Source organism: Oncorhynchus mykiss, chromosome 11 (genome assembly GCF_057628025.1).
Source record: "Oncorhynchus mykiss isolate SJ-2025 chromosome 11, ASM5762802v1, whole genome shotgun sequence".
NCBI lineage: Eukaryota > Metazoa > Chordata > Actinopteri > Salmoniformes > Salmonidae > Oncorhynchus > Oncorhynchus mykiss.
In genome coordinates, this window is record NC_143032.1 from 19,454,608 (window position 1) to 19,473,116 (window position 18,509).

General features: G+C 45.6%; 1 protein-coding gene across 1 annotated transcript in view; it reads right to left on the bottom strand.

The window, feature by feature from the left end:
* Positions 1–18,509, bottom strand: part of LOC110535425 (catenin delta-2) — a 395,208-nt gene that overhangs the window by 351,917 nt on the left and 24,782 nt on the right. Inside the window, exon 2 of the mRNA XM_036935119.2 lies at positions 6,940–7,079. Within this exon, the coding sequence (XP_036791014.2) occupies positions 6,940–7,074 (135 nt within the window). The 5' untranslated portion in view covers positions 7,075–7,079. The remainder of the gene's footprint in view (positions 1–6,939; positions 7,080–18,509) is intronic.

Consider the following 18,509-nt stretch of genomic DNA (forward strand, 5'->3'; position numbering starts at 1 on the left):
AAGGAAAAAAACATTCTGCCCTGCTAGAGCTGCCCCGGTCAAATGTAAGTGCTGTTATTGTGAAGTGGAAACGTCTAGGAGCAACAATGGCTCAGCCATTGTTAGGCTCAGCCAAAGTGGCTCAGCCAAAGTGGTAGGCTTCATGAAATGGGTTTCCATGGTTTCCACCGCCATTGGACTCTCTGGAGTGATGAATCACGCTTCACCATCTGGCAGTCTGACAGACGAATATGGGTTTGGCGGATGCCAGGAGAAAGCTACCTGCCAGAATGCGTAGTGCCAACTGTAAAGTTTGGTGGAGGAGGAATAATGGTCTGGGCTGTTCTTCATGGTTCGGGCTAGGCCCCTTAGTTCCACTGAAGGGAAATCTTAACGCTACAGCATATAATGACATTCTAGACGATTCTGTGCTTCCAACTTTGTGGCAACAGTTTGGGGAAGGCCCTTTTCTGTTTCACCATGACAATGTCCCTGTGCACAAAGCGAGGTCCATACAGAAATGGTTTGTCGAGATTGGTGTGGAAGAACTTGTCTGGCACAGACCTCAACCTCAGTGAGCCCCTTTGGAACACCGACTGCGAGCCAGGCCTGATCGCCCAACATCAATGCCTGACCTCACTAATGCTCTTGTGGCTGAATGGGAAGCAAGACCCTGCAGTAATGTTCCAACAGCTAGTGGAAAGCCTTCCCAGAAGAGTGGAGGCTATTATAGCAGCAAAGGGGGGAACAACTCCATATTAATGCCCATGAGTTCTGAATGAGATGTTCGACGAGCAGACTTCTGAACAAGTAGTGTATACTGACTACAACACACACAGGTGTGCAAGCACACACACAGATGCTTCCATTTATCAGGCCATTGATATTAACTATCTCTCTCTCTCTCCTTTTCTGGACAAACTAGTACAATACTGTAAACACACACATACACTCAGTGTACAAAACATTAAGAATGCCTTCCTAACATTGAGTTGGACTCTCGTAAGCGTTCCACAGGGATGCTGGCCCATGTTTACTCCAATGCTGTCACGTCCTGACCATAGAGAGTCCTTATTTTCTATGGTAGAGTAGGTCAGGGCGTGATTGCCTCTAACCCTATTACAGGGGCTGAGTCACTGGCTTACTGGTGCTCTTTCATGCCGTCCCAAGGAGGGGTGCGTCACTTGAGTGGGTTGAGTCACTGATGTGATCTTCCTGTCTGGGTTGGCGCCCCCCCTTGGGTTGTGCCGTGGCGGAGATCTTTGTGGGCTATACTCGGCCTTGTCTCAGGATGGCAAGTTGGTGGTTGAAGATATCCCTCTAGTGGTGTGGTGGCTGTGCTTTGGCAAAGTGGGTGGGGTTATATCCTTCCTGTTTGGCCCTGTCCGGGGGTATCATCGAATGGGGCCACAGTGTCTCCTGACCCCTCCTGTCTCAGCCTCCAGTATTTATGCTGCAGTTGTTTATGTGTCGGGGGGCTAGGGTCAGTTTGTTATATCTGGAGTACTTATCTTATCCGGTGTCCTGTGTGAATTTAAGTATGCCCTCTCTAATTCTCTCTTTCTCTCTCTCTCTCTGAGGACCTTAGCCCTAGGACCATGCCTCGGGACTACCTGGCATATTGACTCCTTGCTGTCCCCAGTCCACCTGGCCATGCTGCTGCTCCAGTTTCAACTGTTCTGCCTGCGGCTATGGAACCCTGACCTGTTCACCGGACGTGCTACCTGTCCCAGACCTGCTGTTTTCAACTCTCTAGAGACAGCAGGAGCGGTAGAGATACTCTCAATTATCGGCTATGAAAAGCCAACTGACATTTACTCCTGAGGTGCTGACTTGCTGCACCCTCGACCACTACTGTGACTACTATAATTTGAACATGCTGGTCATTTATGAACATTTGAACATCTTGGCCATGTTCTGTTATAATCTCCACCCGGCACAGCCAGAAGAGGACTGGCCACCCCTCATAGACTGGTTCCTCTCTAGGTTTCTTCCTATGTTTTGGTCTTTCTAGGGAGTTTTTCCTAGCCACCGTGCTTCTATACCTGCATTGCTTGCTGTTTGGGGTTTTAGGCTGGGTTTATGTACAGCACTTTGAGATATCAGCTGATGTAAGAATGGCTATATAAATACATTTGATTTGATTTGATTCGATTGGGGGGTTAGTCTATTTTCTTATTTCTGTGTGGGGTTCTAGGTTTGTTTTTCTATGTTAAGATTGTGTATGATTCCCAATTAAAGGCAGCTGGTAATTGTTGTCTCTAATTGGGGATCATATTTAAGTAGCTGTTTTTTCCATCTGTGTTTATGGGATATTGTTTTGAGTTAGTGCACGTAGTGTCACACCCTGGTCAAAGTATTTTTGTGTTTATCTTTATTTGTTTGGTCAGGCCAGGGTGTGGCATGGGTTTTTGTATGTGGTGTGTATGTATGGGGATTGTAGCTAGTGGGGTGTTCTAGCTAAGTCTATGGCTGTCTGAAGTGGTTCTCAATCAGAGGCAGGTGTTTATCGTTGTCTCTGATTGGGAACCATATTTAGGCAGCCATATTCTTTGAGTTTGTCGTGGGTGATTGTCCTTAGTGTCCTGATGTCATTGTTCTGTGTTAGGATACACAAGTATAGGCTGTTTCGGTTTTCATTAAGTTTATTGTTTTGGTAGTGTTTGTGTTTAGTGTGTTACTTCATTAAACATGGATTGCAATAGACACGCTGCATTTTGGTCCGACTCTCCTTCTCATCAAGAAAACCGTTACAGAATCACCCACCACAAAGGGACCAAGCAGCGTGTCAACAGGCAAGAACAGCCCAAAGTGGAGTACAGTATGGACTATACTTCTTGGGAGGAGATAGACAGGTGGGCGGTCGACCCAGGGAGAGTGCCGGAGCCCGCCTGGGATTCGATTGAGCAGTGCGCGGAAGGATATAGGAGAATGGAGTTTGCGAAGCAAGCAAGGCGGCGCGGACGGAGGCCCCATAGTCAGCCCCAAAAATTTCTTGGGGGGGGGCTCAGGGAGAGTGTGGCAGAGTCAGGAGCCAGACCTGAGCCAACTCTCCCTGTTTATCGTGAGGAGCCAAGGAGGAGACCAGAACCAGAGCCGGTGTTGGAGGTGAGCGAAACAGAGACTGTGAAGGAGTTAATGGGGAAATTGGAGGAGAGAGAAATGAGGGAGTTGCTGTGTTGGTGTTTTAAACATGGAATTCGCCCGACGGAGCGTGTCGGGGATTTGATGGCACCTGGGTCAGCGCTCCATACTCGTCCTGAGGTGCGTGTTAGTCGGCTGGTGAAGATGGTGCCAGTCTCACGTACCAGGCCTCCTGTGCACCTCCCTAGCCTTGCACGTCCTGTGCCAGCACCGCTCTCAAGATCTCCAGTACGCCTTCACGGTCTAACCCATCCTGTGCCACCTCCACACCCCAGCCCTCCGGTAGCAGCTCCCCGCACCAGGCTTCCTGTGCGTGTCCTCGGCCCAGTACCACCAGTGCCAGCACCACGCATCAGGCCTACAGTGCGCCTCGCCTGTCCAGCGCTGTTGGAGCCCTCCTCCTCTCCAGCGCTGTCGGAGTCTCCCGCCTGTTTAGCGCTGTTAGAGCCTTCCTTCTCTACAGCGCTGCCGGAGTCTCCCGCCTGTTCAGAACTGCCAGTTAGCATAGAGCTGCCAGTTAGCATAGAGCTGCCAGTTAGCATAGAGCTGCCAGTTAGCATAGAGCTGCCAGTTAGCATAGAGCTGCCAGTTAGCATAGAGCTGCCAGTTAGCATAGAGCTGCCAGTTAGCATAGAGCTGCCAGTCTGCAAGGAGCTGCCAGTCTGCAAGGAGCTGCCAGTCTGCAAGGAGCCGCCAGAGCTGCCTGTCTGCAAGGAGCCGCCAGAGCTGCCTGTCTGCAGGATGCCGCCAGAGCTGCCTGTCTGCAAGGAGCCGCCAGAGCTGCCAGTCAGCATGGAGCAGCCAGGGCCGCCAGTCAGCATGGAGCAGCCAGGGCCGCCAGTCAGCATGGAGCAGCCAGGGCCGCCAGTCAGCATGGAGCAGCCAGGGCCGCCAGTCAGCATGGAGCAGCCAGGGCCGCCAGTCAGCATGGAGCAGCCAGGGCCGCCAGTCAGCATGGAGCAGCCAGGGCCGCCAGTCAGCATGGAGCAGCCAGTCAGCATGGAGCAGCCAGAGCAGCCAGTCAGCATGGAGCAGCCAGAGCAGCCAGTCAGCATGGAGCAGCCAGTCAGCATGGAGCAGCCAGAGCTGCCAGTCAGCATGGAGCAGCCAGTCAGCATGGAGCAGCCAGAGCTGCCAGTCAGCATGGAGCAGCCAGAGCTGTCAGTCAGCATGGAGCAGCCAGTCAGCATGGAGCAGCCAGAGCTGCCAGTCGACCAGACTCTTCCAGATCTGCCAGTCGACCAGACTCTTCCAGATCTGCCAGTCGACCAGACTCTTCCAGATCTGCCAGTCGACCAGACTCTTCCAGATCTGCCAGTCGACCAGACTCTTCCAGATCTGCCAGTCGACCAGACTCTTCCAGATCTGCCAGTCGACCAGACTCTTCCAGATCTGCCAGTCGACCAGACTCTTCCAGATCTGCCAGTCGACCAGACTCTTCCAGATCTGCAAGTCGACCAGACTCTTCCAGATCTGCCAGTCGACCAGACTCTTCCAGATCTGCCAGTCGACCAGACTCTTCCAGATCTGCCAGTCGACCAGACTCTTCCAGATCTGCCAGTCAGCCAGGATCTGCCAGTCAGCCAGGATCTGCCGAAACCACCAGCCAGCCAGGATCTGGTAGATTCATCAACCTGCCTGAGCTTCCTCTCACTCCTGAGCTTCCTCTCACTCCTGAGCTTCCTCTCACTCCTGAGCTTCCCCTCAGTTCCGAGCTGCCTCAGTCCCGAGCTGCCCCTCAGTCCCGATCTGCTCCTCAGTCCAGTGGGGTTCTGGGTGAGGACTACTAGGCCATGGTCGGCGGCGAGGGTGGACTATCCAGGGACGCGAGGAGAAGGGACTAAGACATTGATTGAGTGGGGTCCACGTCCCGCGCCGGAGCCGCCACCATGGACAGACGCCCACCCGGACCCTCCCTATTGTTTTGAGGTGCGTTCGGGAGTCCGCACCTTAGGGGGGGGGTTCTGTCACACCCTGGTCAAAGTATTTTTGTGTTTATCTTTATTTGTTTGGTCAGGCCAGGGTGTGGCATGGGTTTTTGTATGTGGTGTGTATGTATGGGGATTGTAGCTAGTGGGGTGTTCTAGCTAAGTCTATGGCTGTCTGAAGTGGTTCTCAATCAGAGGCAGGTGTTTATCGTTGTCTCTGATTGGGAACCATATTTAGGCAGCCATATTCTTTGAGTTTGTCGTGGGTGATTGTCCTTAGTGTCCTGATGTCATTGTTCTGTGTTAGGATACACAAGTATAGGCTGTTTCGGTTTTCATTAAGTTTATTGTTTTGGTAGTGTTTGTGTTTAGTGTGTTACTTCATTAAACATGGATTGCAATAGACACGCTGCATTTTGGTCCGACTCTCCTTCTCATCAAGAAAACCGTTACACGTAGCATCTCTGTTGTCGCGGTTCGTTGTTAGTTTATAGTTTATTTGTTTTTGTCTTTGCTTAGTTTCACTCTCTATTAAATAATGTGGAACTCAACATCCGCTGCGCCTTGGTCTGACATTTATTCTAGCGAACGAGACAGAATATCCCATCACAACAGGACCAAGCAGCGTGCCCAGGAGGAGAGGGTTACATGGACTTGGGAGGAGATTCTGGACGGGAAGGAATCCTGGACAGGATCGCCTCCCATAGCGGGAGACACAAGGAGAGAAGGGAGAACAGCGACGACGCCGGGGTTCGCGGCCACAAGGAAAGCCCAAAAGACAGCACCAAAATATTTTTTGGGGGAGGCACACGGGGTGGTCGGCAAGGCCGAGGAGTGAACCAGTGACAACATGGGAGGAGGTAGAGAGGTGGTCGGTCGACCCAGGGAGAGTGCCAGAACCCGCCTGGGAGTCAATGGAACAGTGCGAGGAGGGATACCAGAGAATGAAGTTGGCGAGGAGTATGCAGCAACGCAGGCGTTTGGAGGAGCGTGTTACCAGTCCGATGCAATCTGTGCCGGTCCCACGCATCAGGCCTCCAGCGTGCCTCCACAGCCCAGTACGTCCTATGCTAGCTCCTCGCACTCGCCATGCGAAGTGTGTCATCGAACAGGTACCATTGATGCAGGCTATACGCACCAGGTCTCCGGTGCGCCTTCACAGCCCAGTACGTCCTGTGCCCCCTCACCGCACTTGCCCTTAAGTGCGTGTCACCAATCGGTGTCACCTGTACCAGCCTCACGCATCAGGCCTCCAGTGCGCCTACCCAGTCCGGTACACCCTGACCTACTCTACCATAGAAAATAAGTACTCTCTATGGTCAGGACAGTACCCCCCCCCCCCACACACACACAGAGACTTTACTGCAAACCCTTTTGGTTTCAGGTTTTGCGGCCGGAGTCCGCACCTTTTTTTAAAGTTTTGTACATATATATATATATATATACACACACACACAACTGTGTGACTCTATACACACACAGAGACAGACACTTTTCCGTATCTCTTTTCAATAATGTATCTAGATAGAAGGTTCCCTGTTGAGTGGTCGGGGTGGTTTGTTTTAATGTCTTATTCAATGCTGTCTACTTGGCTGAAGCTCTCCTCTCATAATCTACATAATGTCTCCCCATTACCTCCTGATTCCCCTGCCAAGCACTCATCCTTGACTTCTAAAACACTGAACCCACTGCATAGGACTAGAATACTCATCTTGCTTCAGTGTCAGGTTCTACTGCAAATCAGTTTGTAGTTAGGATGTGTGTTTTTGATTAAATCAACTTAGAGTGTGTTTAAGTCCCATGCTGACAACTGATATTGACACAAATAATGCACACACACACACACACACACACACACACACACACACACAGAGAGAGTCAGGCCTACCTGTTCTTTGACAGAGGCCAGGATAGCGGAGGTGGTCTCCGTCCCGTCTGATCCATCTCCGTTAGATGATGGTAGACCTGGACTCAGCAGACTGGCTCCCTTCTCCTGCTCTGATGGCTGGTCTGGCACAGGCATACCTCCTATAGACAACATCAACATCATGTTACATATTATACAAACATCACACAGTGAACCTGCTACAGAACAATAATAATATCATTTTACAGTGACAATATCATTTTCACTACATGGTAATAAATGCATCACCTGAAATGCCTCCTATAAACAATATTATTATCCTTAAATAGTAATACAGGTAGAATACCTCCTACACAAGAGCAATGATATCATCATGTCTATACAAACGTCACATAATAGGAACATGAGTAGAAAAACACTGTTTTAATATCAAACATCCAACATGGTAGGGCCTTGCAGACTTCCTGAAAGGTAGACGCTAGGGGATAATTAGAGATTCTGAGGGTTTAGGCAGTGAAATCAAATCATGTCAGATTATACTGGCCTTTCCAATGTTGCTGGAGCTCCCTCGCTCACACTTCAGAGTGTTAGCTGGCTTATATAACCTGCAGTGTGAGCAGTCTGTCAGCCTATCCTGAGAGAGAAAGAGAGAGAGAGACAGAACGAGAGCGATGAGAGAGCGAAAGAGATGAGAGAGTGAGAGAGAGAACTCACTGCTAATTCTGTGCAACGCCTTTGTACAGTGTCTCGCTACTGAATGTCGCCAGGCGCTCTGAAAGTGCTAACTGCCAATCTGCAGGCTGGCACTGGCACGTTCGAGTGGTAAACCTGTTACTGTGAGGAGGTGTTTTAAGAGGTACCTGTGTGTGTGTGCCTGTTTGTGTCCCGTATTCTCCCTCCCTCTTTCTGCCCCTTCTAGATTACCAGGACATTACCATCAAAAAACTGAAGAAAAACACACACACTCAGACACACACAGAGACTTCCATTTCCCAGGCCATTGATTTTTTTGTGACTCCTCTCCTAGCCTCCCACTCAGACAAGTACAGTCAAATTAATCAAACTTTCTGTCTATCTCTCTACACCCACTCTCTCTCTACCCCTCTCTCTCTCTCTCTCTCTCTCTCTCTACCCCTCTCTTTCTCTCTACGCCACTCTCTCCCTCTCTACCCCTCTCTCTACCCCTCTCTCTACCCCTCTCTCTCTCTCAGTAATTTGGATGGTGCTTCGTGATATTCACTGATAACATACAGTATCTGCTTCTGCACAAATTGGTACAATACTGTAGACATACACACACATACATACAAACTGCGCACACAGACACCCAGTATGCAAGGTGGCACTGGCAGGTTTAAGAGGTAAAACTGTTACATGTCTCTCTCTCTCCAACTCCAACTAAGTCTCTCTCGTCCTTCAACATGTTTATCCTTCAGCTGTGTGCCTGGCTCCACCATGGTAGCCAAATCACATCACCGTGGGAACTGTGTCCAGACAGCATCAGTGTTAGAACAGACAGGGGTGAGAGATCCCTGCAAGACTGGTTCCTCTCTCTGTCCTTTTACTGGGCCAGATAGACAGGGACATACACACACACACACACACAAGCACACACAAAATAATTTTGGTTAATTTCACATATATACATAGCAGTCATTATGTCACTTGTCTCACACACAAACACAGCACCCTCTGTTTGCCTCAGTTGTTGCAACAGCCGTTATGTAGGTCTGAATATACTGTGTGCAATACAACAAATCTATCGACATTAGTTCTAAATCAATGGGACATTTTGACTCAGTATCCGGTAATGATGCCAGTCACTGAATTGGAATTGAGGCCTATAGATTTCTCACAACAGATACATAGGAATATGACCTTAACTTGGCATCTAGAGACAGATATAAGAGAGAGTGTCACATCCTGACCATAGAAAGCCTTTATTTCCTATGGTGGAGTAGGTCAGGGCGTGACTGGGGGATGTTCTAGTTTATTATTTCTATGTGTAGTCTAGTTTTTTCTATTTCTATGTTGGCCTGGTATGGTTCCCAATCAGGGGCAGCTGTCTATCGTTGTCTCTGATTGGGGATCATATTTAGGCAGCCTTTTCCCACCTGTTGTTTGTGGGATCTTGTTTTTGTATTGTTGCCTTTGAGCCATACAAGGCTGTACGTTTGTTTGTTTGTTTCTCTTTATTGTTTTGTTGCTGGTTCACATTTAAATAAAATATGATGAAACCAAATCACGCTGCACCTTGGTCTACCCATTTCGGCGAGCGTTACAGAGAGAGCAACAGAGAGAAAGACAAAGAGAGAGAGGGGGACACTTGTGGGGATTAGTTGAACAGAGAGAGAGAGCAACACAGAGAGATAGAGAGAGAGACCGACAGACAGACAGACAGAGAGCAACAGAGAGAGAGAGAGAGAGAGAGAGGTGAGGCGTAAGGGATCAGAAGGTAGTGTTTCTCAAGTCTTTATTAAGAGAGAGAGAGAGAGAGAGAGAGAGAGAGAGAGAGAAAGACAGACAGACAGACAGACAGACAGGCAGACAGGCAGACAGAGAGAGAGAGAGAGAGACAGGTGAGGTGTAAGGGATCAGAAGGTAGTGTTTCTCAAGTCTTTATTAAGGGCTGGTGAATGTGGCAGCTTTCCTCTGCTTGGGTAGAGGACTTCATAATGAACTATGAACAACAGACTAAACTTACAGTAAATGGCAATGTCATTGCCCATCAATTATCTGTCACATTTATCTCATTTAATCCTCATAGCAAGCAAGGATTTAATATTGAACAAACTCCTTGGAGACGTTCAGCCACGTTCTCCAAATGTTACATTTTGAAGTTGCTCCAAACGTCACATTTTGAAGTTGCTCCAAACGTCACATTTTGAAGTTGCTCCAAACGTCACATTTTCAGTGTTTTTGTTGCTCCTGCTGCTCTGTATCATTCCATTTCTCTAAACGTCAAAATTATTTGTTAAGGGTTAAGTTTAGGAACTCATTCTGAATGGTTAAGGTTGGGGTTAGGGTTAGGGTTAAAACCAGTGTCCATGACTGGGATCGAATACGCAACTTCGGATTACACCCATCCACAACACCCTAGCAAAGCCTACTTAATAGTAATAGCGCTCACTGGTGCCCCCTAGTGGCCGGGTTTGAAAGCATTTCCCAAAGTCCTCAGGATTTGGAAAGACCTCCAATTTCGATTTCAATGACCAATGATCAATTACGGAGAGACATTTCAAAGCCAAAAGCTTTTTAAATGTTATAATGCATGACTTGCTTGTGTATTTATGCAGAAAAGCAATGATGACTTTAGCTCATTTCCTTCTGGAAAGGCTTAATATTTAACAGCAATTTGGCTATGAGAGTTACAATATGCACACATATGCGCACATACACACTCACACACACAAGCACACACATGCAAAAACAGTACACTCATACACACACGCACGCACACACATGCACACCAGGGTTGTGCTCAATTCAGAATTTTTGAAGTGACTCCCATTCAACTGATGAGATTAAATTCGAATTGGATTGGCCACATTTGAATTTGAATGACTGGAAATAGAATTTAATTCAGTGCAATTCAACGAAATTCCACTCAGTCATAGAACATATGAGTTTAATTGAATCTGACAAGTCAGACTTCCAGATACCAAAGAATATACAGTGCCTTCTGAAAGTATTCAGACCCCTTGACTTTTCCACTTTTTGTTACGTTACAGCCTTATTTTAAAATGTATTAAATTGTTTTTTTATGGTCGTTATGGGGTCATGTGTTTAGGTTGCTGAGGATTATTTATTTTTTAAATCCATTTTAGAGTAAGGCTGTAACTTAACAAAACGTGGAAAAAGTCGAGGGGTCTGAATGCTTTCTGAAGGCACTGTGTAACATTTCTCTGGAAACAATATTCATATAATCTTTTAAACTTAATGCTTTGAAATAGCCAATAATATTTCCCTCAATCATTTCATTTGTTTGGATTCTTTTTGAAGTCTTCAGGGTCAACTTGAGGTTTAACTAGTGCATTCTGGGAAATGTACATTTTCCACATATTGAAAGAATGTAAGTGATTAATGAAATCAGGCAGGTAGCCTAGCAGTTATGAGCGTTAAGCTAGTAACCAAAAGGTCACTGTTTCAATTCCTAAAGCTGACTTGCTGAAAAATCTGTTAATGTGCCCTTGAGCAAGTCACTTAACACTAATTGCTCCTGTAAATCGCTCTGGATAAGAGTGTCTAATAAATTGCTCAAATGTTAAATGATAATAACTTACAATATTCAGGTTTTGTTTTCCTTGATCATTCATTTTAAGAGTTTGTCCTGAAAATCTATTGTTTCATCAATATTGTATGTGTATGTCTGTGCCCAATAATGTCTGTACCCTGCTTTGTGCTGCTACCCATGTTGTGTTGCTACCATGTGTTGTCATGTTGTGTTGCTACCATGTGTTGTCATGTTGTGTTGCCACCATGCTGTGTTGTCATGTTGTGTTGCCACCATGCTGTGTTGTCATGTTGTGTTGCTACCATGTGTTGTCATGTTGTGTTGCTACCATGTGTCGTCATGTTGTGTTGCTACCATGTGTTGTCATGTTGTGTTGCTACCATGTGTTGTCATGTTGTGTTGCTACCATGTGTTGTCATGTTGTGTTGCTACCATGTGTTGTCATGTTGTGTTGCTACCATGTGTTGTCATGTTGTGTTGCCACCATGCTGTGTTGTCATGTTGTGTTGCTACCATGTGTTGTCATGTTGTGTTGCCACCATGCTGTGTTGTCATGTGTTGCTGCCTTGCTATGTTGTTGTCTTAAGTTTCTCTTTATGTAGTGTAGTGTTGTCTCTTGTTGTGATGTGTGTTTTGTCCTATATTTGTATTTAATTTATTCATATTTTTAATCCCAGGCCCCCGTCCCCACAGGAGGCCTTTTGCCTTTTGGTAGACCGTTATTGTAAATAGGAAATTGTTCTTAACTGACTCACCTAGTTAAATATAGGTTAAATAAAATAAATAAAAATACAAATAAATGTATATAACAACATGTTTGATGTTTTATGTACAAGATGGATATTTGTATATACTACACCTTATATAGAATCGAAGATGCATTTGAATAAAATGTCACTATTTCCATTCATTCTAATTCTAATTGCAATTCAGTATCCTGTTTACTACTTCAATTTAAATTCAAGAATTTAATTGGAATTTATGAAGCAGTCTCAGTTCAATTGTGAATTGAGCACAACCCTGACGCGCACGCATTGAGACTTATCCCGTCTGGAGGTTGGTCAGCAAAGAGAATCCATGCATGAGAAGCATGGTTAGATCTAAGCCTGGCTACTATGATGAACATCTGAGGCTTGACACAGCTGATCACAGCTGAAGGCCTCTTAATCACTACAGACTGATTCAGAATCAGAGCTAAACCAAGCCTGATGTATCCTAATCACCACTGACAGCTGACTGCAAATCAGTGCTTAAAGCAAAGTTTCACCCACATTTCATAATTCAGAGGGCATTTTTTTATTATCTCCTCAAGACCAGGCGTGATTGCAATATGATTAGGCTTGTCTTTCCTATAGTAACCACTCCATGCTAATGCTAGCACCGATTACCATGACACAAGGGCATACTACTGATTGGAGATCAGTGCTTATAAGGCTAGGTGATTTGTCTCAATCCTTTACCAGTACGGAACACTGATTAAAGAGCAGTGCTTAAAGCTGGACAGTGTATCTGTGAGTGAGTCTCTGAGGGCAGAGATGCATGTAGTCTATGTAGCTGCAGTGCCTTCAGAAAGTATTCACACCCCTTGATTTTTCAAAATGTTTATGTTACATCCCGAATTAAAAAATGGATGTCATGCCCTGATCTGTTTCACCTGTCTTTGTGATTGTCTCCACCCCCTCCAGGTGTTGCTGATTTTCTCCAGTGTATTTATCCGTGTTTCCTGTCTCTCTGTGCCAGTTCGTCTTGTATGTTTTTCCAAGTCAACCAGCGGTTTTCCCGTTCTCCTGCTTTTTGCTATTCTCCTTTTTCTAGTCCTCCTGGTTTTGACCCTTGCCTGTTTCTGGACTTTGTACCCGCCTGCCTGACCGTTCTGCCTGCCTTGACCAGGAGCCTGTCTGTACCTCCTGGACTCTGATCTGGTTTTGACCTTTTGCTTGTCCACATCCATTCTCTTGCCTACTTCCTTTTGGATTAATAAACATTGTAAGACTCCAACCATCTGCCTCCTGTGTCTGCAATTGGGTCTCGCCTTGTGTCATGATACTGGCCTAAAAATACTATGATGTTTTTCTGAATTATTACAAAATCATTAAATATGAAAATCGAAAATGTCTTGAGTCAATAAGTATTCAACCCCTTTTTTTTGCTTAACAAGTTACATAATAAGTTGCATGGACTCACTGTGTGATAATAATAGTGATTAACATGAGTTTTGAATGACTACCGCATCTCTGTATCCCACACTTACAATGATCTGTAAGGTCATTCAGTTGATCAGTGAATTTGGCTATGAAAAGCCAACTGACAATTACTACTGAGGTGCTGACTTGTTGCACCCTCTACAACCATTGTGATTATTATTATCTGACCCTGCTGGAAATCTATGAACGTTTGAACATCTTGGCCATGTTCTGTTATAATCTCCACCTGGCCCAGCCATGAGAGGACTGGCCACCCCTCAGAGCCCGGTTCCGCTCTAGGTTTCTTCCTAAGTTCCTGCCTTTATAGAACGTTTTTCCTGGCCACCATGCTTCTAAATCTGCATTTCTTGCTGCTTGGGGTTTTAGCCTGGGTTTCTGTATAGTACTTTGTGACATCTGCTGATGTAAAAAGGGCTTTATAAATAAATTGATTGATTCATTGCATGAATTTCAACCACAGATACAACCACATCTTTGGGAGGTTTTCCAATGCCTCATAAATTTAAATAGTTTAAAAAAAATGTATTTAACCTTTATTTATCTACCTATTGGTAGATGGGTAAAACAAAAAGCAGACATTGAATATCCCTGTGAACGTGGTGAAGTTTTTAATGACACTTTGGTTGGTGTATCAATACACCCAGTCACTACAAAGATTCAGGCGCCCTTCCTAACTCAGTTGCCGGAGAGGAAGGAAACTGCTCAGCGATTTCACCATGATGCCAATGGTGATTTTAAAACAGTTACATAGTTTAATGGCTGTGATTGGAGAAAACTGAGGATAGATCAACAATATTTTAGTTACTCCACAATACTAACCTAATTTGACAGAGTGAAAAAAATGTTTAATTTAACCTTTATTTAACTAGGCAAGTCAGTTAAAAAATATTTATTATTTACAATGACGGTCTACCAAAAGACAAAAGGCCTCCTGTGGGGACAGGGACTGGGATTAAAAATACAAAAAATATATATATATAAATATAGGACAAAACACACATCACGACAAGAGAGACAACACAACACTACCTAAAGAGAGACCTAAGACAACAACATAGCAAGGCAGCAACACATGACAACACAGCATGGTAGCAACACAACATGACAACACAGCATGGTTGCAACACAACATGACAACAACATGGTTGCAACACAACATGGTAGCAGCACAAAACATGGTACAAACATTATTGGCCACAGACAATAGCACAAAGGGTAAGAAGGTAGAGACAACAATACTTCACACAAAGCAGCCACAACTGTCAGTAAGAGTGTCCATGATTGATTCTTTGAATGAAGAGTTTGGGAGAAAACTGTCCAGTGTGAGTGTTTGTTGCAGCTCGTTCCAGTTGCTAGCTACAGCAAACTGAAAAGAGGAGCGACCCAGTGATGTGTGTGCTTTGGGGACCTATAACAGAATGTGTCTGGCAGAACGGGTGTTGTATGTGGAGGATGAGGGCTGCAGTAGATACAGTTGAAGTCGGAAGTTTACATACACCCTAGCCAAATACATTTAAACTCAGTTTTTCACAATTCCTGTCTTAGGTCAGTTAGGATCACCACTTTATTTTAAGAATGTGAAATGTCAGAATAATAGTAGAGAGAATTATTTATTTCAGCTTTTATTTCATTCATCACATCCCCAGTGGGTAAGAAGTTTACATACATTAGCATTGCCTTTAAACTGTTTAACTTGGGTCAAATGTTTTGGGTTCCCACAATAAGTTGGATGAATTTGGGCCCATTCGTCCTGACAGAGCGGGTGTAACTGAGTCAGGTTTGTAGGCCTCCTTGCTCTCACACGTTTTTTCAGTTCTGCCCACAAATTTTCTATAGGGTTGAGGTCAGAGCTTTGTGATGGCCACTCCAATACCTTGACTTTGTTGTCCTTAGGCCATTTTGCCACAACTTTGGAAGAATTCTTGGGGGTCATTGTCCATTTGGAAGACCCATTTGCGACCAAGCTTTAACTTCCTGACTGATGTCTTGAGATGTTGCTTCAATATATCTACATAATTCCCCTGCCTCATGATGTCATCTATTTTGTGAAGTGCACCAGTCCCTCCTGCAGCAAAGCTCCCCCAGAACATGATGCTGCCACCCCTGTGCTTCATGGTTGGCATGGTGTTCTTCGGCTTGCAAGCCACCCCCTTTTTCCTCCGAACATAACGATGGTAATTATGGCCAAACAGTTTTATTTTGTTTCATCAGACCAGACATTTCTCCAAAAAGTGTGATCTTTGTCCCCATGTGTAGTTGCAAACCGTAGTCTAGCTTTTTTATGGCGGTTTTGGAGCAGTGGCTTCTTCCTTGCTGAGCGGCCTGCAGTAGGGGGAAACAACTGGCCGTCTCTCCACCGTTGTTTTTGTTGCCGAGCTGAGGAGAAGCATGGTAAAAAACATTGCAGTATATTATGCTCTTCTATTGCATGCACAATGATGTCAGAGGGGGAAAAAATTGTGTTCATTGATTGCGGTACCTTCTTTCTTGTTGTAATTTCTCAAACGGACGTGACTGTTTCGCCATTAAGGATTCCAGCTTTAAGGTTTGGTATTTTAGTTTCTGTTGAGCACTAGTATCACTGTTTTCACCACCATCACCTGAATTATGCAGAGCTGCTTGTGCTGAGTGACTCCCAAAAGTTAAGTGTCTGTGGTCCACCGTTAATTCAGCAGTGGAATCAGTGTGATCGTGGATTTCCTAGTGTCAGATAGCTTGTGCAGTGAGCACAGTGTCAAATGTGACAAACACTTTCTCCAGGGCCATTGGTGTGGATGCCACTAAGACTGTGTTGAACAGACACTTTGTCTCTACTGCCATACAGCAACGATGACCAGTGCTTAGAGGTTTTGAGCCCTTAGGGACACATTTAAATGGGGCGAGTTTTGAGATTTGTGCCGCATCCTGTTTGTCTGGGGAAGTGAAGAGCTGACATTACATTTCTCTGTTTAAGATAAGACAGGATGAGCTCCGACAAAGCCTCCCATACTCCCATACTGACAGAGGGAGAGAGAGAGGTAGAGAGAGGAGAGGTAAAGAGAGAGAGAGAGAGAGAGGGAGGGAGAGACAGGGAGAGGGAGGTGCACAATGTTTACAGAATTACCCTGGCGGAGAGCGAAACAGTAAACAGAAACCTCTTTCAGAAGACCTTTCTTTGTTCCCTCTCCTCACAGTTAAAAGTTCTCCATTAATAATCTCCGTCTTCTGCAGTTAGTTTAGGAAAGACAACGAACTACAAACAGTAGAGGGCAGAGTTGAACTCATAACTGGGAAGGTAAGAGTCTTCATTCAGTCAAATTAAACAAATATTGACCACGCTGAACTTTCCTGCCGAGCCTTAGCTAAGCATGCTAGTGTCACTGGTGGATTCAGTTATTTTCTATCTGTCTTCTCCATCACCTGTCTGTTGGTGTGGAGGCCTGACACCCAGGTGGGAGGCTCAGGTGAGGCCTGAGGAGGTTAGACTTGAGATGTGGACAGACAAACAGTGTTTTCTACATCTAGGGAGAGGACTGACGGGTGAGGGTGTGAGGTAGTGAGGATGAGAGGCAAGGGTAGAGGGGTGAGGGCAGTCAAGCCTGAAGTCCATTGGCCTGACAGTACAAAGTATCTCTGCAGTGAGGCAGCAGTCCTTGGTAGTACAAACGCACACACTTCTGTGGCTGGTGTCAGGTTGTCAGAGACACAGGAGCATGTCGCACCCTGATCCACACACACACCTTGACCCTCAATCTCTACCTCCCCCTCCACACACACACAAACACTGTGCGTGTCCCAGCCCAGGTGCAGTGATGCGCGTCTCTCTCTCTCCTAAACCTCCTGTCCAACTCCATGCCATGTTGCCTCTGTTACATCCTCCTCTCTCCTCTCCTCCCCCTTCAATGAGACTTCTCCCCCTCTCTGTGAGACTTTTCCCACTTTCCCTGAGACTCCCCCCTCTCTCTGTGACAGAGGGAATAATTCCTGTTTCATCCCTCGTTCCCCTCCCTCTGCTCCCTCATTCTCTCCTCTCACTCAATGTCTTCCTTGACAGGAACACAACATTGCATCGCTTCCATTCTCTCACCCGCCCTATCGCTTTCCATCTCTCTCTTTCTCTCACACTATGAATCTTTGTCCTGTAGCTTTAATCCTCCATATTCTCCCCCCTCTTTTCACTCAGATATTCCTCCCTCGTTCTCTCAGCTCTCCAGCTCTCTTCCTGAAACACCTCTGGGATACTCTCCATCAGTGCTTCTGATTGGCAAGTCATTAGCCAATCCCTCATGGGAACAGCCACAGGACATTCTGATTGGAGGATTGGAGGATTCAAATGTAATTCCAATCCCAGATTATTAATGCAGCGTGATGGGGATAGAAAGGAGAGACAGCACAATGTAATTATTTTCCCACACTGCAGATAGTGCACATTTGAAGGGCCAGCTATGAGAGGGCAGATACTTTCTGTGCTTCCTGTTCTTTCTTTCTTTCTCTCTCTTTTTATATTTATTTCTCTTTTTAAAATGTCTGTTCAGCAATGGAAAAACACTTGGAATTTCATTGAATCTCAACTCAACTGACTGGATTGAGTTGGCATGGAGCCCAGCCTTGTCATGATGTGAGTGGAAAGAGCGTGGTTTCTCCAGTTAGCTACAGTTATGTGGGAGGTCGGATTTCCTGCACGCAACAATCAAAAGCATGCTTCTTTCTCTGGGTGAATGGCCATGCTGAAATATTTAACAGCTAACATGGTTTAAAAGGTTTTTAAGTGTGATCCAGGTTTTCAGAATGGATTCTAGAAGCATGGGGGAAGAAGAGAGCTTTAGAGAATACTAGGTAGAAGTTGATGTAAGACAACAATCCCAGATCAGTTTAACTCCTTCCCTAGTGGTTATGGTTACGGATTTGGTGAAGGAACAACTAATTCTAGATCTGTGTAAGTTACAGGTAGAAGCTTTCCTCTTGGCACAGATCTAGGATCAGCTTACCCTCAACCAACCCTAACACTGACCATTAAGAGGTAGAACACAAAAATGACCTTGGATCAGTGTCTACAGGCAACTTCACCCTATTTTGCATGGGTGAGAAGTTGTAATGGTTAATGGCTTGCTATTCAGTAAAAAATCGAACCTTGTAAAAAATCAAACCTTATCCTTCCTTCTCCCACATAGTTC